At 31.9% G+C, this 11000-nt stretch overlaps 2 protein-coding genes across 3 annotated transcripts; one reads left to right on the forward strand and one right to left on the reverse strand.

The window, feature by feature from the left end:
• Nucleotides 1–1631: 1631 nt before the first annotated feature.
• On the forward strand, nucleotides 1632–2171 carry LOC106476879 (myb-like protein A). The gene has a single exon (XM_013937496.1). The coding sequence runs from the start codon at nucleotides 1632–1634 to the stop codon at nucleotides 2169–2171; it is 540 nt and encodes a 179-aa protein (XP_013792950.1).
• A 1005-nt stretch (nucleotides 2172–3176) lies between these two features.
• On the reverse strand, nucleotides 3177–10498 carry LOC111083895 (protein rtoA-like). 2 transcript variants are annotated; one of them, XM_022380616.1, is made up of 7 exons: nucleotides 10356–10498; nucleotides 8345–8497; nucleotides 7724–8116; nucleotides 7110–7226; nucleotides 5127–5261; nucleotides 4064–4186; nucleotides 3177–3340 (listed from the first exon to the last, which is right to left on the reverse strand). In XM_022380616.1, exons 1-7 carry the CDS (start codon nucleotides 10447–10449, stop codon nucleotides 3192–3194), a joined length of 1164 nt encoding a protein of 387 aa, XP_022236324.1. In that variant the 5' UTR covers nucleotides 10450–10498; the 3' UTR covers nucleotides 3177–3191. The 2 variants fall into 2 exon arrangements, with proteins under 2 accessions (XP_022236324.1, XP_022236323.1); XM_022380615.1 differs by having other exon boundaries at nucleotides 7724–8497.
• Between the last annotated feature and the right edge of the window lie 502 nt (nucleotides 10499–11000).

Raw genomic sequence — 11000 nt, forward strand, 5'->3', positions numbered from 1 at the left:
CGGAGACTGTCTCTCGAAACATGTACATGAAGGGAGCCGGAGACTGTCTCTCGAAACATGTACATGAAGGGAGCCGGAGACTGTCTCTCGAAACATGTACATGAAGGGAGCCGGAGACTGTCTGTCGAAACATGTACATGAAGGGAGCCGGAGACTGTCTGTCGAAACATGTACATGAAAGGAGCCGGAGACTGTCTCTCGAAACTTGTACATGAAGGGAGCCGGAGACTGTCTATCGAAACTCGTACATGAAGGGAGCCGGAGACTGTCTATCGAAACATGTACATGAAGGGAGCCGGAGACTGTCTATCGAAACTTGTACATGAAGCGAGCCGGATACTGTCTGTCGAAACTCGTACATGAAAGGAGTCGGAGACTGTCTGTCGAAACTCGTACATGAAGGGATCCGGAGACTGTCTCTCGAAACGTGTACATGAAATTGAGAGGGGAGACTATTTCGAATCTTATACATGAAAATTGGGAAGACCGTGTTTTGAAATTTGTCTGTGGGGAAACTTCATGTACATGAAGGGGGGGGATACTGTGTCTCAAACTTACAGACGTAATATAGTTATATACTTGAACAATAGTATAGTTATGTATCCTAAACATCTGATCCCTAATTTACATAATTACTTAGATAATCAGTTTTGAAGTACTATATTAACTCATAATAGAGTTCTTGAGCAAGGAAAGAAGTGACAATAATCTTACAAAGTAAACAGTTTAATTAGCGAACTCTAACTCATATACATGGTACAAACCGTTGTACAGTTCTAACTCATATACATGGTACAAACCTTTGTACAGCTCTAACTCATATAAATGGTACAAACCGTTGTACACTTCTAACTGGTATACATGGTACAAACAGTTGTACAGTTCTAGTTTATATACGTGGTACAAACCGTTGTTCAGCTCTAACTCATTAAGTAAGAACATGACTTTGAACAATACAACCAGGGGTTATATCAGCAAGCTAGGCATATATTAGATTTCTGTTTTAACTGATACAAGGAACCAGATTATATGTTCTTCATTTTGGAACCAGAGTTATGGTAATATATGTTGAATATATATATATATATGTTGGTAACATATGTCTTAGAACTGTACCAGGGTTTTACCATGTACATCAATATATATATATGTTGGTAATATATGTCTTAGAACTGTACCAGGGTTTTACCATGTACATCAATATATATATATGTTGGTAATATATGTCTTAGAACTGTACCAGGGTTTTACCATGTACATCAATATATATATGTTGGTAATATATGTCTTAGAACTGTACCAGGGTTTTACCATGTACATCAATCAATATATATATATGTTGGTAATATATCTCTTAGAACTGTACCAGGGTTTTTACCACGTACATCAGTTAGAACTGTACAACGGTTTGTACCGTGTACATGAGTTAGAGCGGTACAACGGTTTGTACCACGTATATAAGCTAGAACTGCACAACGGTTTGTACCACGTATATAAGCTAGAACTGCACAACGGTTTGTACCATGTATATGAGTTAGAACTGTACAACGGTTTGTACTACGTATATAAGCTAGAAATGTACAACTGTTTGTACCATGTACAAGGGTTATACTAATGAATTAAGTAAGAACATGACTTTGAACAATACAACTAAGGGTTATACCAATGAATTAAGTAAGAGCTTAACTTTGAACAATACAACCAAGAGTTATATCAATGAGTTAAGTAAGAACATGACTCTGAACAATACAACCAAGGGTTATACCAATGAATTAAGTAAGAACATGACTTTGAACAATACAACCAAGGGTTATACCAATGAACAGTTAAGTAAGAACATGACTTTGAACAATACAACCAAGGGTCATATCAATGAGTTAAGTAAGAACATGACTTTGAACAATACAACCAAGGGTTATACCAATGAATTAAGTAAGAACATGACTTTGAACAATACAACCAAGGGTTATATCAATGAGTTAAGTAAGAACATGACTTTGAACAATACAACTAAGGGTTATACCAATGAATTAAGTAAGAGCTTAACTTTGAACAATACAACCAAGGGTTATACCAATGAATTAAGTAAGAACATGACTTTGAACAATACAACCAAGGGTTATACCAATGAATTAAGTAAGAACATGACTTTGAACAATACAACCCATTGATATGACCCTTGGTTGTATTGTTCAAAGTCATGTTCTTACTTAACTCATTGATATAACCCTTGGTTGTATTGTTCAAAGTTAAGCTCTTACTTAATTCATTGGTATAACCCTTAGTTGTATTGTTCAAAGTCATGTTCTTACTTAATTCATTGGTATAACCCTTGGTTGTATTGTTCAAAGTCATGCTCCTACGTATCCCCTGCTTTTATTCTCTAAGTCATGCTTCTACTCACACGTGGTAGAATCTTCAATAAACTTCGGAATAATTAGTATTATCAATTTTCGCTAGTTATAAAAACTCTGTTGTTTAATGTTTAACGTAGTGCTTCAGTGTTTGAGTCGTTGACGACTTTGTTACTACTATAGCTTTATGGCTACCCGAGTATGTGTTCATATTAATATTGTTACAATTCAGATGTCTGTTATCACTATTACAGTTCGAATAAATGTCTGAGTGTGTGTTGAAATTATTACTATTATTATTAATTTAACGTCCGAGTCTGTGTTGATATTATCATTATTATATTTAACGTCCGAGTCTGTGTTGATATTATCATTATTATATTAAACGTCTGAGTCTGTGTTGATATTATTACTATTATTATTAATTTAACGTCTGAGTCTGTGTTGATATTATCATTATTATATTTAACGTCCGAGTCTGTGTTGATATTATCATTATTATATTAAACGTCTGAGTCTGTGTTGATATTATTACTATTATTGTTGGATGAACGTCTAATATTATTATTGTTATAGTTCTATTGACAATCTAATAATTTTAATTGTAATTTCTGTGAAATTTCCAGTCTTAAGGCTTCCTCTTGATGTTAATTGTTTTTATTCTAACACATTTTTAAGTTTTAATTTGTCACGTAATTCAACATATTTAATTGCTTGACTTACCCACACACGTTTCGTTCTCTAGAATGTATCCTTTATTACATATGCACCATTGTCTATCGTTAATCTTCACACATTCGCCACCTTCTCCACAGTTAAGGGTAGAATTCAACATATTTAATTGCTTGACTTACCCACGCACGTTTTGTTCTCTAGAATGTATCCTTTATTACATATGCACCATTGTATATCGTTAATCTTCACACATTCGCCACCTTCTCCACAGTTAAGGGTAGAATTCACACACTCAGTTCTATTTGGCAGCACTAAAAATGATATAAATGATCCGAGGATGAAGAAGGTGGAATGACATATAGCTGTTAATAAAAACCGAGAAAGACAAAACAATATATATTCATTGAGGTGTTTGTAGCTATCATAAGTTAACCATTAAGGTGTCTTTTTTTATCTTAAGATAATCATTAAGGTGCGTGTTTCTATCATAAGGTTGTCATTAAGGTGTTTGTTTCTATTATAATATAATCATTAAGGTGTTATTTTCTATTATAAAATAATCATTAAGGTACTTATTTCTATTATAAAATAATCATTAAGGTACTTATTTCTATTATAAGATAATCATTAAGGTGTTCGTTTCTATTATAAGATAATCATTAAGGTGTTCGTTTTTATTTTATAACCTAATCATTAAGTTGTTCGTTTTTATTTTATAACCTAATCATGAAGGTGTTTATTTTTATTATAAGATAATCATTAAGGTGTTCGTTTCTATTATAAGATAATCATTAAGGTGTTCGTTTTTATTTTATAACCTAATCATGAAGGTGTTTGTTTCTGTTATAAGATTATCATTAAGGTGTTCGTTTCTATTTACAACCTAATCATGAGGGTGTTTATTTCTATCATAAGATTATCATTAAGGTGATCGTTTCTATAATAAGATAATCATTAAGGTGTTCGTTTCTATTATAAGATTATCACTAAGGTGATCGTTTCTATAATAAGATAATCATTAAGGTGTTTCATACCACATTTGTCCTTTATTTTATTGAATGGGTCGTTACACTCACAAATGTAACCTTTGGTTGAATTCGTCGTCTTACAGACTTCATTTTCTGAACAGTTGTTGCTGCCAGTTTCACAAAATGTTGCTGTAAACACAAATATTTCTACAGTTACTGCCAGTTTCACAAAATGTTGCTGTAAACACAAATATTTCTACAGTTTCTGCCAGTTTCACAAAATGTTGCTGTAAATACAAATATTTCTACAGTTACAGGGGAAACAGGAAATGAGGTAGACTTCCGGTCACCAGATTACATAAGTTCTTGAATATAATGTACATATTTGAACTTGAAATGTTAATATTCATTCATTTAAATTCATTTGAATTTCAAATATTAGTTCTTTTACTGCACTATAAGAGGCAAAATCCTAGTAATTTATCTCTGTTAAAGTTACACGGTTGGAGCTTTTTAAAGAATTTTCATTGGTCACTAGTGGTATATAGTTCTACGTACGTTCTTACCAGGAGTCACGGAATCGGTGAAAGAAACACCTAGTTTTTATGTGTTTTGTAACTAAGTTATGTTATTTTTTAAACGCTAGTTTCAATAAGAGTGTCATTAGATTGATTAGAAATAATATATTGAATTTATTTTTTAAATCATGTGTTTATATAAATATAATAGTACTGTCTGTTGTCTGTCCATGTAACTACTTCGCAGGGTGGATCTTCACCAAAGTTGGTATGAAGGTTCATTACGTCCATTCGGAGATACATGCAAATTTGCGGTTTCATATTTTGTGTTTTTCAGTTTTTACGGTCGTTTTTGCGTTTTGTACAATTACATATAAGGGAAGCAACTTTCATGTCCTAAGATAGCCTTTCATTAATCATGAATTTACTCCAGCTACGTTTAAATATGACAATTGTTTTGTATAGATACTTATTGTATACAATTAGGGTTAACTTAAACTGGCTGAATTTCATGAGTAGGATTACGGCCGATAATGTCGCCAACAGTAAAGTAAAGACTAAAATACAGAGGATGTTTTGTGGGTCTCCTTATTTCGAAATTAAACATTTACCTTCGCAATATTTTGTGTTCTTGTTTCTTGCGTAGCCATTTTTACACGTGCAATTGATATTTCTCGGATTATCCTCAGGTCCTCGTTTACACTCTTCATTTGGGTTGTCACAAAATTCTGCACAGAAATTTTTACCTGCAAAAATAAATTGATTTATGTTGAAAATTTAAAAGGTGGAATACAAAACTCTTTGTTTTTTGTTTCGTTTTTTTTTTACATATTTTAGTTTGAAGGTTCAGCGGATTTGTCTGTCATAGCTTTAACTAAAAGTAACCAGTAAAATCGTTGGAAAAGTTTTAAATACAACTTGAAACGAAAAGAATCATAAACGGTAAAACTCTGATATAATAAAGGGGTTAGTTTCATTGCGTTTCAACTTTAATTAGACAACAATTCTTGTAATCTTCAAAAGAAAAACAACTGACCTGAATGTTTTTATTTTAACTATAAATAAAGTGCGCTTACAATGTTTCAAAGAAGGTGTAAATAAAAAAACATTCAATCTTATGACAAATAATTGTTATGTGAAATTCTTTACTGGCTAACTTTTTAGTTCTAACATCAATGATTATCATTTTTTAAGGTCTAAGATAACATTTCATAATAATTACGTAATTAACTTAATTTAAGGTCCAGCATAACATTTCATAATAATTACGTAATTAACTTAATTTAAGGTCTAACATAACATTTCATAATAATTACGTAAATAACTTAATTCAAGGTCTAACATAACATTTCATAATAATTACGTAAGTAACTTAATTGAACGTCTAACATAACATTTCATAATAATTACGTAAGTAACTTAATTGAACGTCTAACATAACATTTCATAATAATTACGTAAGTAGCTTAATTGAACGTCTAACATAACATTTCGTAATAATTACGTAAGTAACTTAATTGAACGTCTAACATAACATTTCATAATAATTAGGTAAGTAACTTAATTTAAGGTCTAGCATAACATTTCATAATAATTACGTAAGTAACTTAATTTAAGGTCTAACATAACATTTCATAATAATTACGTAAGTAACTTAATTCAAGGTCTAACATAACATTTCATAATAATTACGTAAGTAACTTAATTTATGTCTAACATAACATTTCATAATAATTACGTAAGTAACTTAATTCGAGGTCTAACATAACATTTCGTAATAATTACGTAAGTAACTTAATTTAAGGTCTAACATAACATTTCATAATAATTACGTAAGTAACTTAATTCAAGGTCTAACATAACATTTCGTAATAATTACGTAAGTAACTTAATTTAAGGTCTAACATAACATTTCATAATAATTACTTAGATAAGCTAATCAACTTTTCCTGGTGAAATACGACAACATGAAACCAGTGATCTGTGTCGTTAAAACGCATTTATTAACCATTTTCTCAGTAAAATCAATAAAGCTATCAGAAGGGTTGCAACATATTACAGATAACGATATACACTACGCATTGTCACCGTATCTATGATAACAGTGATACTCATGACGTATTTACTTATACTTATTAGGTTAATGAGATAAAAGTCTCTTACAGTTTGTAAAGGAACGTTGAAACCGATTATTCCTGTAATACTATAAGTGAAACCGGTCATTCCTGGAATTGTTTTTAACTAGTCAAGCATCCCAGTAAAATAAAATGAAATAAAGTATACTTATTAGGTTTCTATTAATGAGATAAAAGTCTCTTACAGTTTGTAAAGGAACGTTGAAACCGATTATTCCTGTAATACTATAAGTGAAACCGGTCATTCCTGGAATTGTTTTTAACTAGTCAAGCATCCCAGTAATAAAGTTGTAAATAATTTGACTTGAAAGAAAATCAGTTTGAATTAAGAACTCAACAGAAAACTTGCTTATAAGCTTAGATCTGAGATGTTATTTTGATATTGTATATCATTACTTATTATATCAATTGAAGTCTAGATGCAGACGGATTGGTTAAAACATGTTTCGGTAGACTCACCCACACAAGGGCTTGTGTCGTTACTCCGCTCGTAATCTTCCTTACACACACATTTGTCTTCCTGTGTGTCACAAGTCTCATACATATCACAACCTTCATATAAACAGGTAATGATGCCTGAAAAAAAAAAAATCTGTAATGAAGGTTCGTAACGGAAATGGACTTATAATTATTAATGACAAAGTTTTATTTTAGCGCAAAGTTACACAATGGGCTATTTGTATTTTGTTCAAAACGGGAACCGAAACCCGTATTTTTAGCATTCCAAATCCATAAACTTACCACTGAACCACCGAGGAACGATAATGTTTTATACTTCGATAGAAAAACAGTTTGAACGGTTTTATTATTTTGTGTAAATAGAAGGTATATATATAAATACACAGCTGTATAACTTTGATAGACTCACCTAATAACATTAGTATGTTAGAAAATATAATATAAAAAAAGGAGAAAATAAAATATATGATAATTGTATAAACTGTATATTTTACATTAAATCAACTTATAATCGTAAGATAATCGTAAACGTTAAGCAAATCTTCTAATTGGATTACATTTTTTGATGAGATCGAAAAATCTGATAAAATAGTTCTCAAAAACAACTGTCCCACCTTTACACGTTTCCTCGTTGTAGTCAAAGTACGTCGAATTGACATTACATGAACAACTAAAATATTTGGTTTTATTGTTAGGAACACATGTAGCATTGTTATCCCTGCAATATTCATCGCCACTTGTATAATTAACAAAGTTGTATTTACAGTAGTTTAACTCTTCACAGTTTATACCAACAAACCCATAACGACAATCGCACGAATAGTTGTTGGTGTTCTTTAAACATGTTCCTTCATTCAGGCATGGGTTTGATGCACAAGGATCAAAGGATTCTGTTGTGGTGATAGTTTTCTCGATCGTTGAAGTACTAAAGAATGTAGGTTTTGAAGAAGATCCAGTAGAAGAGCTAGTGGAACCACTTAGTGTTGAAGAAGATTCAGTAGAAGAGTCTGTTGAAGAGCTAGTGGCACCACTTAGTGTTGAAGAAGATTCAGTAGAAGAGTCTGTTGAAGAGCTAGTGGCACCACTTAGTGTTGAAGAAGATTCAGTAGAAGAGTCTGTTGAAGAGCTAGTGGCACCACTTAGTGTTGAAGAAGATCCAGTAAAAGAGTCTGCTGAAGAGTTAGTGGCACCACTTAGTGTTGAAGAAGATCCAGTAAAAGAGTCTGCTGAAGAGTTAGTGGAACCACTTAGTGTTGAAGAAGATCCAGTAACAGAGTCTGCTGAAGAGTTAGTGGAACCACTTAGTGTTGAAGAAGATTCAATAGAAGAATCTGTTGAAAAGTTAGTGGAACCATTTAGTGCTGAAGAAGAAGAACCAGTAGATGATCCTGTGGACGAGTTAAAGTTAACGAGAAATAATTATTATCACATGATTTGAGAGCAGTTTCAGTACTGTCATCACACCAGTCTTCTTTCTCTACACTAACTTTCGTTTATTAAAATGAAAGATTTAAGGCTATATTTTGGAAAACAACTGAAAAGGCTCTGTATAAAAACTAAATGAACGTAGAACGATAATTTCTAAGAAATGGTATTTAATACCTTAACCAAATCCCTCTAGTCATCTACAGTTGTTTATTTCTGCTACAAAGAACATGTATTTTGTGAAGATGCTCGGCTATTACAGCATCTCGTTTCTAATCAAGATGTCATGAAGTATCTAATAGGCTGATAGACCTTAAACGTAGAATGGTTAATGAGAACCAGATGAAGAGGGGAAGGGAGGGAGTATAAGCGTTCATATCCTTTCTGTTACAATAGGACATCTCAGGTCAATTTTGGAAACAAAAGTTTGTACCAGTGTTGAAATGAGGACAGAGCCATCAGCCAAGGAGTAAAAAGTCATTGGGATGAAGGTCAGCATAGCCATAATACAGCGCAAACTGCACGACCAATGACTTTATGGAACAGCAGTACTAACAAGCCAGGGATTACAAGTCTGCTTATAAAGCAGCGACTAAAGTGGTGTTAGAAACGTCGGGAGTGGTTTATTGAAAAGTGGAAACAGATCATGAGGAGTGATTTTGAGTCGCGTGAACGAACATGTTCGCCCTTTCAGCCGTGCGGACGTTATAATGTCAATATGAATACAATTATTCCTTTATGAAAGAACATTCCAAGAGTTAGTGGTAGGTGATGTTGACTAGCTGCCTTCCCTGTAATCTATAACTGTTAAATTAGGGATGATTAGGGCAAATAGTCTTGAGGTAGCTTTGTGTGAAATTCGAAATAAACCAATCTGAAGTCATCAAGAAAACGTTGTCAGTTCAAAGTGTTATATGAAAGTTGAAAACTAGAATAAAATGCAACACCTGCAGATAAACTTGGGCTGATTTTAGGTGGCTGTACTATAGTAATACTAAACACCATCCTTTACAGCCACTTACTATAGTAATACTAAACACCATCCTTTACAGCCACTTACTATAGTAATACTAAAACCATCCTTTACAGCCATCTACTATAGTAATACTTACTGCTATACATCTACTGTAGTTTCATCATCATTAATTTAATATTTTGATTATCACGTTTTCTGAGTGTCATCATTATTTAGCAGTATTTTTAACTATTACGTTTACTTTTCTATGTTTTGTTTTTTCGGTTACTGAATTGATATTTTAACATTTAAGTTTTCTGAGTTTGATTATTATTGGGTCAATATTTTAACTATTAAATTTTTTTATGTTTCGTCCCCATTAAATCAAAATTTTAACTGTTTTTATCGTTATTAAATTAATATTTTAACTATTAAATTTTCTATGTTTCCTCATTATTAAATTAATATTTTACTTCACAAAATAACATTCCTTTGTTGTTTGCGTGGTTGGTATTTAGCGCAAAGGTTTGTAATTGGTTGTTTGCGCCATATCCACCACTAACCCTAAACCATCATGTTATAATCCCTAAGTCTACCATTGAGCCACTGAGGGATATTTACTGGAGAACTAAAACATTCCAAAACTCCTTCTATAAACGTTCCCCAACTGAAATTAATATCTCCCTTACATTAAATATGTTAATTAATATAATAATAATGTTCCTATAAAACATTTTAAGGTATTTCAAAGATAATTACAACCAAAACAAATATAATATAATTTTATAATTCCACCTTTCGTTAACCATTGTATTCTGTATGGTGGGAGCTTGAAGTTATCATGAATAAGACATTTGCTAGCTTACCAACAGGTTCGGAAACATAAAAACCGCTCAGGATTGAAAGAGAGAACACAGTTATGACGAAAAAACTCAAATCGAAATTTAACAAGTGCCTCATTGTTCTGATTGGACTGTTTTAACAATTAAACGTTTTCTGTTCTAACAAAGATTGTTTCTGTTTGATTCTGCTAGATGCATAGACATTTATTAAACCCTTATCAGCTCTTATCGTCCGTTGGTGTTCTTGAAACTCGAAACGATCATGGTATCTGCTTTGTGAACTTTCGAATTTCTCGAAAAATCAGGGTGACGTTTCTCAAGGACTTATTGAATGACGTCACTGAAGTTAAGCCTGAAATTAGTGTATTTGTAATACACAAAACTACAATTTCTAATAATAATACACTGGACGACTTCAAAGAAATATTCAAATAAGGTGGCTAATAATAAATGGCAGAGAAGTTATATTCCAGTTTGATGACATCAAAAATATTTCATATTTGGCTAAGTTTAGAAAAGTCATGAATGTATTATATTTGGTAAGTTTTAAAAAAATCGTGAATATATTTTATTAGGTTCTGATTTTAAAAATCTATATTTCATTTGACTGTCGTTAGAAATGTCATGAATATATTTCATTAGGCTATGATTTAAAAAATCATGACTATT

This window comes from Limulus polyphemus, unplaced genomic scaffold (assembly GCF_000517525.1).
Source record: "Limulus polyphemus unplaced genomic scaffold, Limulus_polyphemus-2.1.2 Scaffold11945, whole genome shotgun sequence".
In the NCBI taxonomy this organism is placed as follows: domain Eukaryota; kingdom Metazoa; phylum Arthropoda; class Merostomata; order Xiphosura; family Limulidae; genus Limulus; species Limulus polyphemus.

What these genes read in the sequence shown, in the direction of transcription:
- LOC106476879 (XM_013937496.1), top strand. Translation starts at nt 1,632, where the DNA reads ATGACTTTGAACAATACAACTAAGGGTTATACCAATGAATTAAGTAAG.
- LOC111083895 (XM_022380615.1), bottom strand. Translation starts at nt 10,449, where the DNA reads ATGAGGCACTTGTTAAATTTCGATTTGAGTTTTTTCGTCATAACTGTG. An exon ending in CAACGAGGAAACGTGTAAAG is followed by an intron (nt 7,227 to 7,723) that starts GTGGGACAGTTG and finishes TTTTTTTTTCAG; the next exon opens with GCATCATTACCTGTTTATAT. An exon ending in GAACACAAAATATTGCGAAG is followed by an intron (nt 4,187 to 5,126) that starts GTAAATGTTTAA and finishes TTGTGTTTACAG; the next exon opens with CAACATTTTGTGAAACTGGC.